Consider the following 24,566-nt stretch of genomic DNA (forward strand, 5'->3'; position numbering starts at 1 on the left):
GATTTCTTCAGATTTGGCACAAACGTCCACTTGGACTGAAGAATAAACTGATTGGAATTTTGTAGTTGAAGGTCAAAGGTCAGTGTGAGCTCACTAACTCTAGAATTAATTACTAACTAATTAAGAACTAACTCTTGCTATGTATGACAAGACTTAAAATAATGAAGTGACAACACATTCTCTCTCCGACCTCGTCACATATCAACGTTTGGTCATGGACTTTCCACATCCGCATATGACGTGCAAGGTACTTTGGGTGTGTTGATTGTTGACGTTCTGGGACACCGTGTCAAGTTCTGCCTGTCACATGCATTGTCTTCTTTCAAAATACACTTCTGTTTTCACAGGAAATGTAATGTTAACATACCGTCTCTTTCAAAATAAAAGCACTACATTGGTACAACATTGAGAATTTACTTTTTTTGCCTTTGACAACAAAAACAGGTTTAGGGAAAACAGAGTTTGGCTTTAGAATCTTATGGGATGCAAACACTGCTCTCCTGTAAAGGTCGGTGTTTGCTGGATCCATCCACCACCGCTCCTGTCCTGTTGGGGCTTTGTCACCTTAACTTCCGGTCTTCACCTGCTGTGTTTCCCCCCGACACTGCCGAGCGCCATTAAAGTATGACGTGTATCGTGCTGACGTTAAAGGATGGCTTTTTCATCAGTGTGTGACGCCGTAAGTCACTGCCCAAGCGCCGCATTTTGACTGGAGTGTGACCGGATTGGAAGTGATGACATTTCATATTTAAAAGGTCAAAGGTCAGTTTCAGTGTGACATCATAATGTTCTGCATAAAACACTTTTCTGGCCATTTTTAAATGTCATATCTCAGGAACAGAAGGGGAGACAGTTACGGATAATAACCAAATGTTCTCGAAAAGTTCCAGAAAAAAACAACAGCTGTTTATTTTTAGCAGAGATGTGCAAAGCAAACAAACAAACAAAACAAAATGATGTCAGTTTTAATAACATTCAGCCCAAACTAAAATGTGTGTAGTTTACGACCCGTGTGATCCATCTCATCATTAGACGATCTCTGTCTCTCCCTCTCTGTCTCTCTCTGTGTCTCTCTCTCAGACTGAAAATAGGTCCAGCTGGGTTTGGTCTGGTTAATCATCGGCATCCGTCTCCGCCACCGATTTCACCAAAATAAACGGACAATACCGACGTCTGCTGACCGTTCACCGAAGGATTTACCGCCATTTCCTGCTCGTATCTCCTCCCGCCAGCCTGCAAATATATTTTAAAATCTAATTCAGCTTTAATTTGTGTGTGTTTTCCCCCCTCAACCGAAGTGATGTCTGTCGCGGGGTTGAAAAAGCAGTTCCATAAAGCCACCCAGGTAAGAACAAACCTGTGTGTTCATCTCCGTGTGTGTTTGTTTATTTATTTACAGCTTATATCACCACAGCTGTTTGTTTATGCGTTTGATTCTGCGGTGGAGTGATGCCGCTATAAAACGCGTTTCCTGTGGTCCATTAGCGACAGTAAAGCAGCAGTAGAATCAGGATCATATCCAAAAAAAATCGCGTTTAATTCCGCTTTTTATCCATTGTTGTCAAATATGGAGAACATGTATATTGTAATTATAGATAAATATTTATGTTTCAAAAATGTGTGCAAATCATAAATATGTTTTTCTCCCAACGTGTGTTTTTTTTCTCGCGGTGTTTTCGTGGGTGTACATTCAAAAGCAGGGTATACCCCCCCCACACACACACACAGACACACACACACACACACACACACACGTCAGGATGTTATGTTACGTAACAGACTATGAGTTGAAAGTGTGTGTGTGTGTGTGTCTTCAGAACTGATTGGCTGTTGCCACACGCAACAGGGAATTCCCTCCATCCTCTTTTACATCCTTCTGTCCATCTTTACACCCCTCTGTCATCCTTTCATCTTGTGGTGTGACGCCTCTGAACATCCCTCCTTCTTTTTCCATCCATGCATTGATCTTATAAGCAGTCCCTCCACGTCCTCTCCCTTTGTAGACGTCCCTTCATCCTCCACCCCTCCATCCTTCTGTGGTCCTTCTAAACACGGTTTGATCCCTCCATCAGTCCTTCGTCCTCCCGTATGATGCCCTCCGAACACCCCTACATCGTCTTTACATCCCTCTTTGTCTATCTTGAAGTCATCCCTCCATCATTTGTTACTCTGTAAATATTCCTCCATCCCTCCATCTTTTCCGTCTCCTCTTATACACCTCTGTGGAGCCTATATCAAAGGTTTTATCACGATACCAAATTGTTTTGATTTTTTTGGACAGCAATACAGTTTCTGCTGATATCACAAAGTCTGTCACTGTCTTGATACGTTTTCGATTTGGTTTTATTCTGGGGCCTGCGATCGAAGGGAGACGATATCAGGGCTGACAAGTGAGGCCAACACAGAAGTACCAAAAACTGCAGTTCCTCAAATGGCCACTAGGGGCTGGCTCCAGAGGCCAGTTTGAATGGGAAATGTTTAAAGCAGAAATAAACATGTTTACAGCCTCGTACACAAAACAGTTTTGGTCTCTACAGTTAATTTATCCATCATGACAACTGTAGTGGGGCTGAATTTTGATATAACTCACCCATTTATATTTTATGAAGGCTTAGACTTATACGTAATTAAAAAGGGAGGGGGGGCTTTGAGTGACAGCCTCTCGCTCAAATATGGTCTCTTTATATTATTTCAAGAGCACTGTCAGGGAATTTCTTTAAATTTGGCACAAACATCCACTTGGACTGAAGAATAAACTGATTGGAATTTTGTAGTTGAAGGTCAAAGGTCAGTGTGAGCTCACTACCTCTAGAATTAATTACTAACTAATTAAGAACTAACTGTAGCTAATAAATTGTCCGTTCTGCCCATTTTAAGGTGACAAAAACATAATGATTCTTATTTTCAGGTGATCATACACTAAAGAAAACATACTACATATCGACGAAAAAGAAAGGTCTCTCGTATGTCACATTATTTTGCATTTTTCTTCTTAAAATTAACTAGTTAGTCACCGATTATTGGGCGTCAAGCTATCGAAAGCAAAATTAGCCAAACTGATGTCCCTATGATCAACATAACACAAAACCCCGACCTTGTTAACATCACTCCATCATCCCTCATTTTCATCTCTGTCATCCGTGTGGTCAGTCCTCCATCTTCCTTTATCCTGAAATCACCCCTTCCATCCTTTGTCTTGTTGCTCAAAACATCCCTCTATCACCCCTTCATCTTCTTATGTTGCCTTTCTGTCCTTCCAAATTGAAAATCACCCACCAATCGTCATCCTTCATGTTATAATCACTCCTTCGTCCTTTACCTTCACCAGTCTTCCAGATGTTCCTCCATCATTGTCCCTCTCCTTTCCCCCTCTTTACACCCCCCCCATCTCTTCTCTCTGAACATCTTTATTCATTGACATCACTCTGTACCTGTTGTAAATATCCCTCCATCTTCTGATATATATCCATTTGTCACCCCTCCCACATCAATCTGACTTTTCCTCGTATTTCTGACTGATGTTTTTCAGTTTATGTTTCTTCTGTAGCGATCACGATGAAGGGGAAGAATGAGTAAAGTGTCTGCGGATGCTGACCGGGTTTTATGACCTTTTCTGTTCAGGGCAGAATAATAGAAGCTGACGTGAACAAAAAACGAGGAATCCTTTTGACCTTTTAGCCCCTCTGCTGCTGCTCGGTGGTGTCGAGTCTGAATGTGAGATGAAGGCAGAGACAGGTTGATGTGACAGACAGACAGTGGCTGTATGAGACGGACCAGACGTCTGTTCACTCAGACCCCACCCAAAACACGTTACACCTCCTCCTGTCATCATGTCTGCTGTAAATTCGACGTGGAATCCCTTTTATCTACAAGAGCACTGGTTTTGAGGCTCATGTAATCACTGTTCATACTGTGGAGAGTTTTATTAGTAAACTGTAACTATAAAATGAGAGGATGTTTTGCTGCCTCTCACAGCAGCTGGAGTCAGAGAAAAAAATAATTCACCTGGTCGACTGCCGGCAAATTTTATGGTGGAACGTTAACTTGTAACGTTATTTAATTCATGAGTTGACGACGTGACGTGTTTGGTGGAAACTAGCTAATGACTCGCTCCATGTGGCATTACATTTGTGAAGAGAACTTTATTTATTGTCACACGTCTCCACGGAGAACGAAGAATCCAAAAAAGGAGAAAAGTCTTGATGAATTGAGGTCAACAGGATCCACGTTTAACTACAGCAAGACTACATCAAAACATCTGTTCATAAACTCTCACACAACTTACGCAGTATAATCCAAGTCTCATTTATCCAGTTGTATTCTCTCAGTCTGACAGGGGGCTGAACTCTTCAAAGCCAGACTCCATTGACAAAGCGTGTTGAATGAGCATGTTGAAACCGGAGCTAGCTATGAGGCTAGCGGAGCACCGAGCTCTGGTTTGTTATTCAGGTTAAAGTGGGAAGAAGCAGCAGGTTTATCGGGCAGCTGAGTGAAGTGGAGCCTGCGGAGGAAACACCGGGACCGTCTGGATGTAATAGTCCGTGGAGGTGCTGCGGTGCTCGGCTGCACAGATAGGAAACCCCTCGGCTGACAGGATGTACCACTCTGTCACTCCACTACTTTATTTATCTCAAGCATTCCTCTGACTTTTGGTTTCCCTTTTTGCGTTATTTCCTCTCACGCAGGCGCAGAATGTACGTGCCACTTGGCCGTCGGATGTAGTCTTTGTAGTGTTTTCAAATGCAACTGACACAGGGCGACATGAGGCGACATAGACGACGCAACAGTTGGCTCTCATCGCCGCTAGATCTTTGATGTCGGTTTGGTGTGTCCGCACCTTTAAACAACAAGAGTCGGACTTTAATTATAAATAAATCTTAGTGTTTTCTATACATTGATTTATTTGTGATTGCCCGCCACAATATCAACATTGAACTTCACTTATTTCTTTTCTTTAGTTAAAAAATGTAGTATAATTTTTTTACTATGTATTCGGCCACATTCTCTTTCTCTCTGCTTATCATGAGAGCTTGCTGAGTGCTCGTGAGTGCATGTGAAAGTTAGACAGCACACACACAGTGACAGGGCTAACTGTCAGCATCGCACGGCTAACGTTACCTTCCAGTTAACAATGGTTTTAACGGCAGAGTTCAGCAGTTTCTGTGCCGGTGTGAGTTTGTTGGGACTGTTTAACGGCTCGGTGTTGGATGTTAGCTGCTGCTGTGTTAGCTTGTGCTAACCAAGCAGACATTGAACTAACTGTTCGCCCGGAGGAGAGTGGCTCCTTCAGTGCTGTGTCTAACCTGTAACAGAAACACCGAATCATCTGGATCTCAAATCTATTTGTTGATTTGTTGGAGCGAGTGTGCTGTCGCTGCGCTTCTGTTTTCAAGGCACTTTGTCCTGAATTGTCTCAGATTCTGACCCTGTTATGATGAGCATTAGGTTCATAATTTATCCATGATAAAAAAAAATGTCACTAGCTGTTATTATGTCACAAAAAGTGCAGAGATGGATCTCGTTGAAAAGTCTCAAGAGTCGAAGCTTTGGAGCCCAAAAAATGGTATTCAGGACAGCACTAATCAGTGTCTGTGTTTGTCTGACAATAAGTAAAGAGATGCAGTACAAAACTGTAAATTTAGAAACAGTGTCACCTTTACACAGTAAATATGTCGACTTTTAAACTGTAACGTGTGCTGCTACCCTAATGTACAACCTCTCAACTCTTGTTTTGTACATTTGTAACATGTAGATATTTGTTTTGAAGTCTGTTGTGATGAAAAAAACTGTTTTTGGGATAAATATAGCAGCATCAAAAATCCAATTATGGTTCAACAAAACAACCGTTTAGTCTGCTTTGTCCTCCACTGTGCTGCGTGAGAGTCCAAATCAATGAAAATGTTGTTTATTTCACAGTCTGAAGCAGGAGTGTGACCCTGAGCGCTTCATTAAAACGTGTAAAAAAGAAACCGGATCAACATCGACACAGAGCAGAACGTTTCCTTCATGTCTGTCGTTTCTCCCGACTGTCAGCGAGACAAATGCCTGCACATTTGTTGCATTTGTCAGACGAAGCGATGCTGATAAAGAGAGGAGATGATGTTTATTGATCCCTGAGGGGGAAACTGGGTCACTGCAGCAGAACAGAACAGGAAATACAAATAAAAAAGTACAGCAGCAGCAGACAGAGAGCGTCCTGAAGGCTCAGACATCAAACACATGGTGGAAACTACTCGAGTGCTGTACAAAAGTCCAAACAGGAGGTACTTGTTCTAATGATGTTGAGGTTTGGACAAAGGTAACGGTGCGAAGGTCACTTTGGGTCACTGTGACGAACACTTATCACCTACTTTTACAAACCAATCAATCAATCCACCTCATAACCTGCAGGACTCAAAGGGTTCACCGCCAACGCCACGGTTCCTTTAAAGGTCCTGTGTTCATGCCTCTACAAGTCAGAGGATCCACCATGGATCGGAGTTTGCTCTGATCTGTCGAGGCACAGAACCAGGGCCTCTGGGGTACTGCCATGTTCCACAGATGCTCCATCAGATTGGGATCTGGGGAATTTGGAGGCCAGGTTGACGCCTTGAGTTTTTGTCACATTCCTGAGCAGTTTTTATGATGTGGCGCAACTGCCATCAAGAAAGTTTTGTTGCCACGAGTGGGGTACTTGGTCTGTAACGGTGTTTGGGTGGATGGAACATGTCAGGACCAAAGGTTTCCAAGGAGAATGTTGCACTGTATCGAGATGATCAGGTTCCTAGGTGATGACCACGCTATCGACCATCCCAGAATATCACCTCTTGTATCTGTTAATACAGAGACAGGTGTGAATCATATGGATCTTTTGTAATAATGAGCTAAAAACAGCCGATCTGTGTCACATGAGAAACTCCCTGTCACAGGAGTCACATGGTTGATCTGCAGCGGCAGCGTCTTTTCGAGGTGAGATGTCAACAGTGTGATGGCAAGCAGGCGGGGAACGAGGCCCAAAATAGATCTGTGAATCAACAGCAGACGTTAACGGAAAGAGCAGGGGTGGCACGAGACGTCACAGAGCGGTAACTCTGGAAACCAGGAGAGAGTCTATTCATCTATTTATATCAATATCCTAATCTAATCTGTTAGTGTGATTTGAACCTGGTTTGTCGTCTCTCTCTGGTGTTGATTATCACCGGCCGCTGTGATCTAGTTCATCATCATGGTTTATTCATGGCAAAGCCGAGCACAGTGGAACACACACATAAACACACATCAGACGGACCTGTAACCGGGGGCAACAGGGTGGATGTTGTTCAGGGGAGATGATGGATAATTACAGCTGATTATATGCAGCGCTGACACAAAACATCTTTCCTGCATTTCAGAGTAATTGCAGGTTCAAAAAATGTCACTCGGTGTGAAAAAAAAACCACTGAGGAAAGTCACAACCCTGCGGATTTAAAGGCAGAGTGTATTATTATAAATTTAAGACACGTGTTGGTGTAATGTCAACAAAACAATAAGATCATGCGGGGGGGGGGGGGGGTTCCTTCTCAACCTCCTCCACCCTCAGTGCCCTTTTCCTGTTTTGTGCTTCAGCAGATTTCCCTCCAAATCCTGGACGTTTAGTTTCACATTAAAATTCTGTCACATAACAAACGCTGGACAGTCGTGACAGGAGACGCTGTGGAGCTAAAAATCGCAAACAAACAAACATGTAAACAAACAATGAACAGAAAGGCTAGACTTTCATGGATCATAACTTTAAGTGTGTTAAAAAATAAATTTGACTATACTTACAATTTACTACTAATAAAAAAAACGGATCATTCTTGTGTAAAAAAATTGAGTTTTCGTGCATTATATAAGAACAGCACTTATTTACCTGTCAGGGACATACTGTATTAAGACCGAATCACCATGACGTCGTGCTAGCAAGAACAGATCCAGAACTGTTAATCAGGGCTGGGCAATTAATTGAAACCAAACATTGAGAACCTCTAACTGACGTAATTTTGCCCATGTCAGTTTTTTTCCTGTTCTTACTTTCCCACTGTGTGGTTTCATATTTTGTCCCCTTAAAAAAATTATACTGTGTGTAGTTAGGTGACTCTGCCCCGTCCGGTCCACAACCTTGAAGCAACATGGAGGAGAATTCAAACAACTTAAGCAGCCTGTACCAAAGAGAAATGCCAAGTATGTCGTTTGGACACATTTTGGCTTTCATGACGACGACACTTTAAAATCACAAGATAAGATATGCACTCTTTCATTAGAAAGAAAATCCCATTGTGCATATTTCAAACCTCGTCAGTGACCTATGAGGGCAAAACAAACAAACAAACTGAACGTTACTTGATAAAATGTTCAGTTACTCGTGATATTTATCTGAGGTCATATTGCCCCACTGTTAACTGATTTCAGTTGCAGAGAGGTATATCATCGGCAAACTTGTTGATTTTTGTCGTCATTTTCAGTCATAACTGTAACGTTTAAAGACATATAGTTTAAAATGGTGGTGAGACCTTTCTGGACCACACTGTTTGTGCTGTGCTTATTTTATGTACTTTGTTGCTTTGCTCTCATCTTTGATATACCAGGTCTACCAAATACTGAAGCTAAGCAGTGTACTGCTGTGGACAGGGCTGCAGCTAAATGTATTTATCCACCAGGACAGGGGTTTAGTGTTGCCGGAGCCCACAGGAACGATGCTCCATGATGCTGAGGATTACATCCAGTTGAAATGAATGTATAGTTTATAACACTTGAAGATTCACTCATTACTAAAAGTGTCTGTTATATAAAAACCACCTTAAAAGTCTCCGGCAGTCGGCCCAGTGAATGAAGTTATTTTTTCTCAGACTCCAGCTGCTGTGAGAGGCAGCAAAACATCCTTTCATTTTATAGTTACAGTTTACTAATAAAACTCTCCACAGTATGAACAGTGGTTACATGAGCCTCAAAACCAGACACAACTCAGCCCTGAGCAGAGTGACCGTCCTCTACTGACCAATCAGACTGCAGTGTTCACAGCTCCACCTTTTAGTAGCACATCTGTGTGCTAGGTTCCCCAACAGAGGGGGGACCAAACATGGGGATGGTACACAATGGTTCCATTGGTACCATCCACAGGAATTGTAAAAAAAAGCGTACCGAATTGTACCGTACCACACTGCTTAGTGGAAATCGGGCTGTAGTTTGATGTGTCGCTGACAAAGCGTCGCTATGTAACGCAGATGTGAGTGAAAACGTGTTGTGACAGGTTAACATCATAAAACATTAAAAAAAAAAAAAGTTTCTTCTTATCCTACTTTTCTCCTTTGTCCTTTGAGTTCTCCCAAAAAATTGGGTCACTTCATGAAAATGGTCTCAGTGGAATTGCAGGCGAGAAACTACAAACTAACAGGGTGAAAAATGACTTCAGTGACACAGTAAATGATGAAAATGGTAATTAAAAATGTCCAGTTCTTCCTCATATATATGTGCAGTATATAATCAGTTATTATGTCCTCTAAAATAATTTGAGTACTTTATGATTTTATGCCTTTTAGTTGTTGTCGAAGTTGATTACGTTGCACAGGAAAAACAAATCAAGCACATGTACCAAAAAAAGCTCAGTATAGTTAAAAAATATATATATCTAAATGCATTATTCTATGTTTGTGATAAAGAAGACCTTAATCAATCATTTAAGCCATTTTTTTTATAAATATTTGACACATTTTTAAGAAAATATGAGGAAGTATTTCATGGGAACAGAAATGTTGCTGCATATAACAGGACTGACCCACATATTTCACTTCTCACAGAGCCTCTTCATTTATTTATTTCAGTCAAAATTCCACTCTCAGCTGCTTTTTTTGGAATATTCTGGAGGATGAAAGTCGGTGGGAGTGAGCGCTCTCGCTTTCTGATCAGGGCTGATTGCGCCTGTGGTCTCAGGTGTGTGCTTATTGGCTGTTGATGGTGACTCAGCCAATCAGGTGTGAGGATCTGAGGGAACATTAAAACTTGATTTGAATGCTGACTTCCCGTCCGCTGAGACCTGAATGTAGGACACATCTCAGCGTGTGTGTGTGTGTGTGTGTGTGTGTGTGTGTGTGTGTGTGTGTGTGTGTGTGTTTTCATACATGTGGCTCTCGTGTTTTCACAGATGGATGATGAAAACCAGAGCTGAGCAAGTGATGGCAGTGTGAAGCCAAAGTCAGGGTGCCCTCGACCAAGATGGCTGCCGCTGCCACCGCTGCCAGCAGGCAGGAAACGGGACACCTCGGTCTCACCTGGCTGAATAAAACATGAGAGAGAGAGAGAGAGATCAATGATGAAATGTACATCAGGGGGAGACAGTATAAGGGGGAGCATGACTGAGGGCAGAAATACAGTAAACTTCTCAAATAATGGCTCAATATTTCGTCATATTTTAGGAAGAGGACTTCCTGTATTCTGCTCCTGTTTTATTTTGTTGTGGATGCAAAAACGTCCATGTTGACCTCTTTACCTCCTCCGAGGAGCTCATGTTGTTGGTGCAGCTTCAACACCTGATGGCAACAATGTTGTTCTTACCTTTATACCCTGATACTAAAAATATCAATGCAGTACCACCCAGTGTATGTAAATGTTAAATACAATTCACGTCTGCTGAGTGAAAAACTTAATTGGCTCCTACACTGTTGAAAAAAGACTTGTTTGACTCGGGGACGATCTTACAGCCTGAGCGGGCTTACTGCAGACACAATGTACAGCTTCAAACACGGCCACAATGAGACAGCTCCATAGAGCAGTTCACTGAACATTCTTATACTCCTCCTCAGATAAACATAATACCGAACTTTATGTGTGTGTGTGTGTGTGTGTGTGTGTGTGAGAGAGATTTCCTGCCGTTTCCAGAACTCGCGCTTATCTTCATTTTAATACTTGGCGTTCTACCACAATTTGTTCTGTCAGCGACATGTATTTCCCCATCACAGTGTTTCTCCATTACAGTGTTTCCCCATTACAGTGTTTCCCCATCACAATGTATCTCCATCACAGTGTTTCTCCATCACAATGTTTCCCCATCACAATGTTTCTCCATAGCAATGTTTCTCCATCACAGTGTTTCCCCATCACAATGTTTCTCCATCACAATGTTTGCCAAGTCACTCTGCTCTAAGACTTCTCCCCAGAGTGAAACCATTGGGATTTGCTCAATTTTAGTAAACATGTTTTGCTTCTAATTTGACCTTAAGAGTCAAGTGTTACTAGGCCTTTTTGCCACCACAACACATCCACTAGATGGCACTAGAGGGTGGAGTCAAAAATTTCACACGACAACCAACTAGGTGACGGTGGAGGAGTTTGTAATACCGTACCTTTAAATGAAGGCAGTGGCATACAGTAGAAGGCAGTGGTCTGTGAGGCCGGTGACATCATTGAGACATGTGGACGGGGAATTGTTTTTAATATATTACCGATTTGTTTCGTTCCACCATTTTCTAAATGTCTTGGTTGCTTTTTAGTAGTCTGAACACAAACTAAATGGTAAACTGACTGCACTTGTTTTGAGCCTTTTTAGTCTTTGGCTAGCTCGCACACATGAGACTGAGGCTACCGTGCATGTGCCACCTACTACTCAACTGGAGGAGCCAGGGATGGAACTGTAGATCTTCCGATTAGTGGACGATTAGGTTCAATGCACCTCATTTGCAGAGGTCTACAGTCTGCGGGGCACATTTTATTGTTTTCTGTGTAATCAAATTATTTCCTGATGTTTTAGGTTTTTGCTTTGTTATTGTGATATCAAGGTCATTATGTTGTTATGTTGACAACACCAGATCATTAGCCTGCCTTATGTTTCTCACTATGAAGTCCATTCTTTACAGTGCCTTTGCATTTTAACCCAGTACCAAACAACAATGACATCATGTTGCTTCAGTGTGTGATTTTAAACAGCATGCCAGCATTGCGCAACAGAAAGAGGCGTGACCGGCATGGCATGTGACACAACAGCATCAGCCTCCAGCACTTTACACGCAATAACAATAGCAAAACATGTCAATAACAATCATTTACCGTCTCCGTTATATGGCAGCTGATGATATCCTCTGCTCAGATGATAAGGAGCTCCTGGGCCTCAGTGTTTGAATGTCTGAATTTGCGGATACTTTCGGCTGCTGTTCATCTTCTTTGAGTTAGCTGCTAGCTGCTACCAGCTGCTTTTTAGATCTTCTGCTGTGGGTCACACACATAAGACTTGGTCAAAACATTACACCCGTGCCTCCCACGATCCCGTTCCTCTGGCTGCGCTTTTTACACAAACGTGGTTTTGTCACTGTTTCTATGTCCACTGCCGGCTTAAAAGCGAGACAGCTCGGTCCCCCATCCCACGATCGTACCTTTTACACAGAACTGTGAGGCAACATAACGCTTGCTAACTCTCACTTTGAGAACGTCTTGTCCATGTTGACATCAATCTTAGGTTCATCAACATAAGAGAGTCTGATATGACTCTGATGATTTTATGTATGCAGTTATAAGTGTGGGAACAATAGAGTGAAATCACCAAACAGTATGAGTGGTCAGAGTGCAGCTGCTTTCACCTCTGTTTATTTTTTAGGCTTTTTATATGGACTGGCCTCTGTTTGTGTTGACATGGACATTTTAGAGATGATTTTTGAGAGCGCTTTTTAAATACTGGCTTTTATTGGATCATTCATAGAGGGAGAAAAGAGAGGGAGAGAAATAGGTAGAACTAAAATAGAACTGAAAAAGACGATGACCGAAGGAGGGGAGAGGAAATAAAGGAGAAGCTAGAAAGAAGACAGAAATAGTAGAAGATGATACATTTGATTTATATAGCACTTTTCAAAACAAATGTTACAGTGTGCTCCACAAGGAAATAAAGACAGATTAATGAAGCAAAAGTACAAACAATAAAAAACAGAGCTGTGCAAAATAAATCATTAGAAAGTATAACAATAAAAAAGCAAGGTGGTAAACAAGGTGCAGCAACATAAATATACACACCCAGGCGAATACTTATACTGTACTAATGTACTGCATATATGCTGTGGATGAACAGATTAAGCAGAGAGAGAGGACAAATGAGGAGAATGTAATTAAAGATAGTGTTAACACTGTGCTACATTACAGAGAAATACACTTCCTGTGTCTGTCCTTTCAAATTAAATTCACACATGGTCCAGTCATATAGATTTATTTTGACAAGGCGCAGCTCCTGATAGAGTTTCACACTTTTTTTCTGCAACTAAGCGACGATTGAAATCTTGCCGACTAATGACCTTTCTCGTTGACTAACGTTTGGTCGACTTTTAGGGGTCAGCCTAATGATAATGAAATCAATCAAAGCAGAAACAAGGATATAAAGTAGTGCCATTAATGCTTCAGTTTGGGATTATTGTGGAAGTGTTAATGAAGACTCTGAATCAGCCTGTATCTCTCTGTTCCTGATCAAACACACCAAACCCTCGCCGCCATGTTGTCGTGGCAACCACACACATGTGAAGAGAAAGCAGGCGTGATACACACACACGCACACACACACACACACACTGTGCTCTGGTCCGCTCACTCAATAATTGATCAACCTTGAGGTCTTTGCACGTGGCGGAGGAGCACAGGGAGAGCCGGAGCTTCCTGTGTTCTCACCTTTTGGTTTCAGGCGTGTTTATCGGATGCTGTCGTCCCTGCTCCTCTGTGACCTTTGACCTCTGACCTCCTCACCATCAGCTGCTTGTTGTGTTGGGGATGTAGCTGCAGCCTTCAGGCAATGAAGGAGTTCACACCCTCCCTCACAAAAATCAATGAGAGCTGGAAGATTTTAGTTTTTGTTCACTGAGGCAGAAACACGCCAACTGGTCGGTTTAAACAGCGGGGGGCGGAGCCATGAGTGTTGGATGTGGGAGAGTGAGGCTGAGCAGTGTGGCCATAATCAGGTTGCAATATTCTTTATATTGGCAATGACTCAAATGATGTCGTGTACATGTGTGCATTACAGTTCATCTCAACTTTTGGTGTATACGGCACCACCGCTTGGTTTTTCCATCGTGATGCATCAGACAAAATGTGATTTTATTTTAGTCGGGTTAAAAGTTTGTCAGTTTAGAATCACAAAATGCTTAAAATCAATTATTGGGAACATGATATAAACTCACTAAATGTCAAGGAATGCAACTGTACACCTTCTCAATCCCAGTTTCTCTCTTTCACTGAACTGAGACTAGCTTAACCCTTTGAAACCTGGATCGTCATTAATGTTGTTGTGGTGCGTTAAGACATGTCTCACAAGCATTTAAACTTTTTAAAACTCAGCAAATTGGTTTGGTTTCTCTGAAAACATAGGAGCAAAGGCAACGAGCAATTTGACAAGAATTGTCCTGCAAATTGCAAAGAAATAAGGAAAAACGGACGAGAAAACGAACACAGAAAGAGAACATTATTAGTGAAGGAATTTCTCTAAATTTCACTCAAAGGTTCACTAGGACTGAAGACTCTGAGGTCAAAGTGACCAAGCAGCAGTCTGAGTAAGTTATGAGACATTGCAGTCCTTCTCTTCCCCTCTCTCTGTCTCTCAAATAACACACACCTTGCAGAGTGCCGCAGTGCTCAGTTCTCATTGTCTCTGTCCTCCGTCTGGACAGTTGTGCTGCTGTCCTGCAAAAAGTTGGCAGTGTGCACGTTGGGTCCAGTTTGTGCTAACGTGCATTTTCAGGACATCGCTGCAGACATCATCATCATAGGCCACTTCAGTAGACATCGTCTGATCCTACGTTACAACATCATGGTAATAAATGCTGCAGTGTTATGCTTCATGGGACGGAGCTATCATAACGCAGCTGTTGTGGCACACTAGCTAAGTATAGCTAATTATCATTGAGCTAAAGTCGTATGAACATGTCCTGCAAATTACTCGTGACATCAGTCTGTCCCCTCTCCTTCTTCATACTGTCCTCTGTCTCTCAGCTCTTCTCTCCGCCCTTGTTGTGTCTACTTCTCTACTGTCCACCGTTCTATGGGCGAATCAGAGGCGGAGTAGGGCGGGTCTTGCCAAGAAAAGCCAATAGCGAAGCAGCAGGCAGAATAAACTGAAGGATTAGTGATATCATGAGGAAGTGCTTCCCCCGTCTACACGCCTCATTGTGGCGCTGCAACACATTCTCACTCCGACCTCGTCACATATCGGCATTTGGTCATGGACTTTCCACATCCACATACGACGTGCAAGGTACCCTGGGTGTGTTGGTTGTTGACGTTCTGGGACACCGTGTCAAGTTCTGCCTGTTACATGCATTGTGTTCTTTCAAAATACACTTCTGTTTTCACAGGAAATTTACAGTTTACATACAGTGTCTTTCAAAATAAAAGCACTACGAAGGTACGACTGCAAATTGATGTTTTTTTCCTTTGACAGCAAAAACACGTGGTTAGGTTTAGGGATGCGGACACCGCTCTCTCAGGTGAAAGTCAGTGTGTATTGGACACATCCACCACCCCTCCCAGCTGCCCCAGTCGGATTCCCGCCACCTTAACTTTCGTCCTTGTTCCGTCTTGTTTCCCCCTGATGTCGCCAGGCCCTGCTAAGCTATAATGGCAACCGGCTGCGTATCATGCAGATGTTAAAGGATGCCTTTTTTGTTGGTTTCTGATGCCACAAATCACTGCTCAAGCACCGGATTTCAGCTATTTTGGAGACCAAACTGGGCACTCGTGTCAGTCCCAGACATTTCCACCATAGATGATGCAGAAAATGGTGCAAAAAAATCACCAAAATGCAGGAAATAAAGTGTTTGATGCTCAAAATGTCTTGAGGAAGGACGTTAAGGACGTTTGTGTTGTTTCAGGTCAGCTTTATTTACATCTGCACAGAAAACGGGAGCTCCCTCTGCATGTTAATGGTTCTCCTCCCAAAGCTCCGACCTTCTGCTCCCCTTTCAAAATAAAAGCACTCTCTGGCAGCTAAAGTGACACATTGACAACAGCGATAGCCTGGACGCCTGTAAGATATCAGAGAGGTCGCAGTGTGTGTGTGTGTGTGTGTATGGCCTGAGAACAAACTGTTTGCAGTGGTTGTAAACTATTCATCTTCTAGAACAAGAAAATCGATCCTCGGCAGAAGAGACGAAGCCACAGATTTATTTTTCTTTCTTCCATTCTTTATCTTTGTTTTTCTCCGTCCTCATAAACATGTTTGTGTTTTCTGTCACATATATTGAGACGTATATAGTAAACACATTGCCGGGCGTCCATGCATACTAATGTTATCACCATCAATCTGTCTCTTTCTCATAGCCTCCACTCCCACACCATCTCTCCCTCTGCTGCTCTTTCCAACCCTCAGAAACCCAATTCACAGTAATTGTCTATATTACAGCTGCCTGCTGTAACAGTATGTGTCTCTTTGCTGGGCGATTTTATTGCCTCATCAATCCTGAGCGGCTCTCTAAAGAGCTAGAACGCCGTGGCCACCCTGCAGGGCTCCAGCAGCTCCCTCATATTCTGAATGGAGGCGTCTTCTAATGTGGTCGAGTGTTTGAGGGCTGAGCGCTCACACAGCGTCTCAGCTCCTTCATTTTAAATGGTCAGTGTGAGTAATGTTTTTGGTTTTGTAAATGTTTTTAGATAAATAAGAACAGAAGTATGTTTTAAATGTAATAAATATATCCAGATGCCGCGCCTGTGAGCAGGCATTTAAAAGAATTATGTAAGAGATTGTAGGCACTATAAATGTACAGTTACGATAAAGTTATATGAAATATACAAGGAATTTCTCAGACATTAACGTCCTAGATCTACAAGAGTCAGAGTTTTACTTATAGCATAGGCCATTGCAGATAAAAATAAATAAATAAAAAGTCACAGTTTCCAAGATTAAAGTAATAAATTTATGACTTACGATTTCAAAAAGAGAGAGAGAAAGAAAAAAACTGAGCATTCTCTGAGATTATAAAGTCAGAAATTTGTGTGGACAAAATCAAAATTTCTCTGAAATTAAAGTCCTAAATCTACAAAAGTCACAATTTCATAGATGGAAGTAATACATTTCTGATTTAAGATAAGAAAAACCTTGAATATTCTATGAGATTAAAACTCAAAAATTTGTGAGAACAAAATTTCTCTGGGATTAAAGTCACAAATTTATGTGAGTCACAGTTTTATTGTGGTCCTAATAGGTCATTGTAGGAAAAGAAACACTCATAATTTTCCAAAATTAAAGTCATAAATGAAAAAAAACAACAGTTTACATAAAAACAACCCAACTTGAATATACTCAAAAGATAATAAAGTCATAAATTTGTGAGAGTCACAATTTTACATGTAGGTCCTAACAGGCCGAAACAAATCCTCATAATTTCCAAGATTAAAGTAGAAAATTTACGATTTATGATTAAAACTCAAACTCATTAAAACTCAAACATTCTCCGAGATTATAAGGTCATAATTTTGCAAGAAAAAAAACCTCTACGAAATTCTCTAAGATTAAAGTCACAAACATAAATTTACAATTTACAATAAAAAACATGAATATTCTGAGATTATAAAGTCATAAATTTGTGTAAAAAAAAAACAGAATTTCTCTGAGTTTAAACACAAAAATTTACGAGAGTCACAATGTTTCTTGCAAAGGTCCTAATAGGCCATTGTAGGAAAAAAAACACTCACAATTTTCCAAAATTAAAGTCATAAATTTACAGTTATGCGAAACAAGAAACTGATAAATTCTACGTCTACGTCATAAATTTGCGAGCACAAAAAAATCAAGAATCAAGAGTCACAATTTTACAAATATAGGTCCTAACAAGCTGAAACAAATCTTCATAATTTCCAAGCTTTAAGTCGGAAATTTGTGATTTATGATTAAAACTCAAAACTCAGATATTCATAAAGTCATAATTTTCAATGAAAAAAACCCCTTCACAACTGTGAATTTAATTTTCAAGATTAAATTCATAAATTTACAATTTACAATAAAAAAGAGTGAATATTCTGAAATTATAAAGTCATAAATTTGCTAGTATTTTTTTTTTTAAGATTAGTTTTTTGGGCTTTTTGCCTTTAATGGACAGGACAGATTGAAATGGGGTGAGAGAGAGAGAGTGGGGGTCGACATGCAGCAAAGGGTCGCAAGCCGGAGTTGAACCTGCGACCACTGCAGCGAGGCATCGCCTCTGTACACGGGGCGCTGCCGGCACTATCCACTACGCTACCAATGCCCCAGATTTGACATATTGTTTTTTTTAATTCTGAGTTTAAAGTAAAAAAATTTGAGAGTCACAATTTTACTATTAAACAAACAACAAACAAAAAAACAAGAATAAAGTTACGAATTTATGTATTGTATTGTGAATTGTATATTATGTCTTATTAGTGTTGTGTGAAAGAAAGCATGACTGCGGTGGCGTCTGTTGTGTGATGCAGTTCAGCCTTGCAAAGTGAAGCCATTTGTTTCCATAACAAGAAAACACAATTTTCTTCTCGTAAATTTGGGACATTAATCTCAGAGAGCAGCTTTTTCCCGACATTGGCCCTAAAACACAGTCTGACAACTTGACATGAGAGACATGTATATTCATTAAACCAGGCTCTGCTAATTAGAGCTGCAGCGATTAGTCAGTTAAGCAATTAGCTGATTGACAGAAAATTAACTGGCAGCTATTCTGATAATTAAATAATCGTTTTAGTCATTTGTTGAAGCAAAAAGCCAAACGTCTGCTGGTTTCATGCTTCTTAAATACGAGAAGCTTTCCTTTGTCATAAGTGATAATAAACTGAATGTTAATTTCCACCTCTTTTAAAGCAACGTAATGAGCAGTGAAGAGGCTGAAGAAAACCAGTTTACTCAGAGGAAAAAGTGGCAGATTATTCCTTTAAGAAGTGATCTGTGGTTATTCCTCCCTGAGGGAAGTTTCCCAGAAGGCTCCAGTTTAGTTTATGAAACCATATCATTGTGTCGCACATTACGGTGCAGCTCATCTGTTATTTTCACCAGCGTGACGGGAATATTCCCTCAAACCCCGTCAAACACGCACACGGTCATTTCACAGTCTGTGACTACCTGCAGCTCCACACTGATGAACAGAGCTGCTGCGGTGTACGTTATGTCGGCGTTATGATGTGAATACAAATGAATGGAGAGATATGAGAGTCACAGACGCTGTACTCTGAGTTTCTTCAACTCTCCTTTGCCATTTATCTTCTTTGTCACTCTTTCTCGCCGTTTCTTCACACTCTCTCCCACCACTGAGTCACTGAGTGTAATGTCACATCCTTTCTGTGTGTGTGTGTTACAGTAGTAGCAAGTGACCACTGTTATATAACTCATCAACACACACACACACACACACACACACACACACACACACACACACACACGGCGCGATTAAAAACTACGAAGCCTGTTAACAGTGTCAAGATGCACTCAGTTTAAAGAAAGACTCTTATTTTGTAATGTTTCACGTACTCGTGTGCTGCAGAGATCTGGAGACACTGCAACATCACTGGCACGGAGTTATATGAGTTATAGTATTATTATAATGATGATGATGATGATGATGATGAGATATTCTTAATGAACCCTGACATAAAAGGGCAATTTATTTTGAAGAGTGGCTGCTCATGAAATGTGACAGTGAGAGCTAAATGCTGATGTCAGCATGCTAACACGCTCACAGCTGTTAATAACATGGTATAAAGTATAAACAGTACAAACTTTTGAGACTAATGGACACAAGAAATAAAACTACAAAAGAAATAAGACTAGGAATAAATGAAATAGATAAAAGGCAGTGAAATATATATGTAATACAATAAAAAAGGAAAAAGATAATAAAATACATCATAGGAAATAAAAACACTTTATTTTAAATGAATGCATGGATAGATATATGTGTACAGAAATACAATAAAACATAATTAAAATTGCACAATAAAGCAATAAAAAGATTAAAGTTGCAAATGATTGCAAGGACAGTAGGACACATAAAATACTATTTTTAAGAAGACTTTAAATACAATAAAATATAAAAGATAATTTAAGAGATGATCAAATAGAATACAACAAGATAGCAAAATTGTTAAGAAACAAAAGAATAGATAAAATACAAGACAATACATAAAAGCCAGTGAAGTAGATAAAATACAATAAAACTGATAAAAAAAAACAAGAAATAAAAATGAAAGACAATAAAATAGATACATTTAACTGAAAAAAGATAAAATGCAATAAAACTGATAAAAAAAGCAATAAGTACAGATAAAAACAATAAAATAGATAAAAGACAACAACATCGAATGCAGTAAAATAGATACAATTAAATTTTAAAAAGATCAAATACAATAAATAAAGATTAAAGACAATAGAATACCACCAAACAGAATACACTAAAATAGACAAAATTAAATAAAAAATTATAAAATACAATAAATAAAGATAAAAAAACAATAAAACAGATAAAAGACATCAAAATAGAATACAATAAAATAGATAAAATTTAATTTAAAAAGATTAAATACTAGGTAAAAGTCAGAAATAGTCAAAACACAATAAAACAGATGAAATGGAATTGAAAAAACATAAAATACATCAAAAAACATAAAAAAAATTAGACAAAAAAGATAGAATACAGTAAAAGTAAAATGAATAGACAGACAATTTTATCCTTTTAGATAAATCAGGACATAATGTACATTTGAAAGAGGTAGTAGATCACAATATATTGTTATGGTTGTCATCACAAAAAACAACAACAACCCACGCAATAATGTTGTGTTGTGACCTGAGCATCATGATCACATCGTATCCTGGTGATTCCCACCTTTAGCATCCAGACAGCGACAGTTTGTGTCCACATGGTCTCATTCGCTACAGTAATAATTGCGAAGTGTCATGATGTCACGATGTCACGACGACACGAGACGTTGCGTCTTCACCCGTCACGCTGAGCAGCTCAGCAGACGAGGCCACACACACATTCCAAACAGCTGGTTTTAATTTAACTGCAAAGGAAACGTATCATCCTCCAGCCTCTTCTCCGCTCCCTGCTGTATCGATCCAGAGTGTGCGTCCTCATAAACAGGAGTAGTTATGGATCTGTGCCACATATCGACCAGTTATTGATCAGGAATTGATTGTGCATTAAAATGACTCCCAGAGGAGCAGCTCAAGGGCTGACAAGAAATGAAACGGCCCTCCTCACTGCCCGCCATTTCTTTCTTTCTTTCTTTCTTTCAAGTGTGAGCCGTGCCTCTGAATGAAGCTGCGACGACTTCCTCTTCCTCTTCCTCTTCCTCTGCTGCTGCTGCTGTTGTTGTTAATAATGCATGAGTGTTGGTGTTTGTGTTGCACTGCAGCTGGTCAGAGGCCTCCTGCAGGAATCTAACCATCGCCTCCCCGACAATTAATATGCACCTGCAGAAACCTGCAGCGATTGTGATGCAACACATGGAGCTGTTTACACCCAGAGAGCTTTACACTCTTTGTTTCCCTCTCCTCCCTCTGTTTCAAATGTTCTCTCATCCTTTTCCTCTAATTATCTTTTCTCCTGTTTTATCTCTTAGATTCCCCTCCCCTCCTCTCCTCTGTCTCTTTGTCCTCCCCGCCATCAGACTCCTGATCCGATCTCTCCCGTCTTGTCTCAGACTCACTCTCAGATCAATCTGTTTGATCCACTCAAAGGCAGCGCAGATCCTCATCGCAGCTCAGAGACATTTCAGGATCAGATTTTGTGAGCTGGGTAACAGAAACAAACAGAGCTGAATGTCCACAGAGGACCTCCGGAGGATAAACTCTGCCCATCTAAGCGTCCTCCTGCCCTTAAGGGTTAAACAGACGTCTGACTGGAGTCTCGCTCTCTTGAAGCTTTGTTGTCTCAAAAAGAATTGCTGATGCTTCTGGTGTTTTTCTTGCATCCCTTTCATTCCTGTCTCATGCTTTCTCTCTGTCTCTTTTTTCTGTTTCGGGCCTTTAAAAGAAGGATGAGTCGGTGTCGTAAAAGCACGGCAAGCTTTTTAAAGTAGCTTTACACTGGGAGAAAAGAAGGGGACACGCTGACATGCAGTTAAACATTTACCTTACTATGTAATGATGAAAACTCTGTGTGTGTGTCTGTTTCACGTTTTTCTCCTCACTGACTTGGTCAATCCATGTGAAATTTGGCACAGTGGTAGAGGATCATGGGAGGATGCCAATGAAGCAATATTACATCAATTGGCCAAAGGGGGGCGCTATAGCAACTGATTGAAATGTCAAACTTTGAATGGGCATATCTCATGCCCCGTATGTCGTAGAGACATGAAACTTTGCACAGAGATGCCTCTCCTCATGAGGAACACATTTGCCTCAAGAACCCATAACTTCCGCTTATATAGATTTTCCGCCATTTTGAATTATTTGAAAAACACTTCAAATGGATCTCTTCCTAGGAAGTTTGAGCGATCTGCATGAAACTGGGTGAACATAATCTAGGGAGCAATATCTAAAGTTCCCTCTTGGCAAAAGTTGGAAAACTTACTAAAACTGAGCTTCTATAAGGCAATGAATATTGCAGAGGCGTGGCTCATCACATAAAGGTGTATAACATCTCAAGGGTTTCACCCATCACCACAACTTTGTAGGCATATGAGCACACATAATCTGAGAGGACCCCTCCATTATTGACCCCATCAAACAAAATGGGGGCGCTAGAGAGCTCATTTCTTATCTAGGCCTAACCGCCATATGGATTTTTACTAAACTTGGTAGATATGTAGAACAGGACGCCTCAAGGTGACTGGAGAAATTTAACTCTAATTGGCAACTGGGTGGCGCTATAAGAACAGAAAAATGCTTCAAAATGAGACCGATCGCTGTGGCTCCCCCTGTGGACCAATGTTGAGGTTTTTTTCTTCTAATTTTTGGTATGACTAAGTCATGGTATGGTATGCTGCTGCAACAAGGGCTATCCCATGTGAACTAGCAGTGCGCCCCACTTTTAAGTCAATACAACATATAAACACTTTAACTATCTGCCTTTCAACGTGCTACCTCAACTGCTAATGTACAGCTTTAGCCCACTAACTATCCCACTATTGGCAATGGTACTACTGTACTTTCAATAAAGGAATCGTACTATCAAATTCACAAACACTCTGTCTGAACACATTGCTCTTCTTAATGGGTTCAGTTGACTATTTAATCTGCAGTTTCCTATGACCTGTATCCCAAACACACACCATGTGACACTGTACATTGGCAACTGTGCACTCAGTGGATATGGACTAGTATGTCCCTAAAACAGAAGACAGAAGATCTTAACGTGCATCTGAAGTCATGTGATGAACTGTTGTGATGAACAGATTCCTTTATTTAAGTGACTGCAGTAGCTCAGGAGAGACGAGTCAAAATGTTAGAAGCAAATCTAGTTACAACTTTAAACCTCTCTAACTCTGCCAGGACGCTGGCGTCCTCCCCCCCCCCCCCCCCCCCCTTTGTTAAATGGTATCTCCCAGGTGCACTACGTCATCAAACCATGTGATGTTTGGTACTGCTGGATTCAGGAGGCTCTCGACTTTTCAAAAATAACATCGTTTTTCTTTATTTACTATGTATTTTGCACCAGAGCAGCCTAAACACACATAGTCCAAAATCACGATGAGTGGTGACAAGTCATGTTGTGCTGTTTTTCGACAGGAAAAGTTAAAGGATTACTCACGATCTTATGTGGAGCTGTTAGCAGGCACGTAGCTATCTTGTCATTTGGAGCTCCGTGTGGATCTTTTCATGGAAAAAACACTGTAGAATGGTCATACTTTGAGCAATCTTCTACAAATTTGAAACAAATGTTCATTGATGGTGTGCCTACAGCCCCACAGTGTCATTTACCTGCTCAGATGAAGCCACAGACAGTTATTCATCCTGAAATACATTTTTTATTTTATCTTAGGCAAAATCTTCAACTTTTTACTGACTTCAGAGGCCCATTACTCTGTCTCCGTATCACCTAGAGTGTCTCTGACACTTTCACAAGAAACTTCAGGGAGTTTTCTTTCTGGCAAGACCTCATGCATGCATGTAGTCAGAGTGGTTCAGACGCTACAGTCATTTTAATTTGGGTATGTCATTTTAGGCGTTTTCACTACAAAATGGCACAAGAGGTTAAAAAATCTGGACCAGAATCAGTGATTCTGTGGTTCAAAAAGCAAGCGATGCATCTGAAATCCCAATTACAGGCCTCATTTCCTCCGGGTGTTAATATCTCACCTGGATCGGGAGACCTGTGGGAGTGAATTAATGCAGATTAAAAGGTGTCACTGGTTTGCAGCAAAAAGCCGCTGCGCCCTGCCTGCTCAGGAACAAACAGACGCTTTGCCAACAAAAAGCCTGTATATGCAGGTTTTTTTTAAAAAGCAGGAGATCCAGCTAAGAACAGGCGATTGACTCTGGACATGAGGGTGCAGCATTAAACTGTATGGACATTAACTTATCTGTGGTATTTTTAAAAAAAAAAAAAAAAAAAAAAAAGCCCCTGGATGGAGAACTCCCCGCTCGTCTCCTTTCCTCCTCAACTTCCCGTCAGCATGGACAGATTATAAAACAATGGGCCCCGGGC

The 24,566-nt window shown here is 40.8% G+C and overlaps 1 protein-coding gene across 1 annotated transcript in view; it reads left to right on the forward strand.

The window, feature by feature from the left end:
• Positions 1-1,053: 1,053 nt before the first annotated feature.
• LOC125883916 (endophilin-A1-like) overlaps positions 1,054-24,566 on the forward strand; it is a 44,141-nt gene continuing 20,628 nt past the window's right edge. The window contains exon 1 of the mRNA XM_049568552.1: positions 1,054-1,345. Coding sequence (XP_049424509.1) covers positions 1,301-1,345 — 45 coding nt within the window. The 5' untranslated portion in view covers positions 1,054-1,300. The remainder of the gene's footprint in view (positions 1,346-24,566) is intronic.

This window comes from Epinephelus fuscoguttatus, linkage group LG23, assembly GCF_011397635.1.
Source record: "Epinephelus fuscoguttatus linkage group LG23, E.fuscoguttatus.final_Chr_v1".
NCBI classification, from domain to species: domain Eukaryota; kingdom Metazoa; phylum Chordata; class Actinopteri; order Perciformes; family Serranidae; genus Epinephelus; species Epinephelus fuscoguttatus.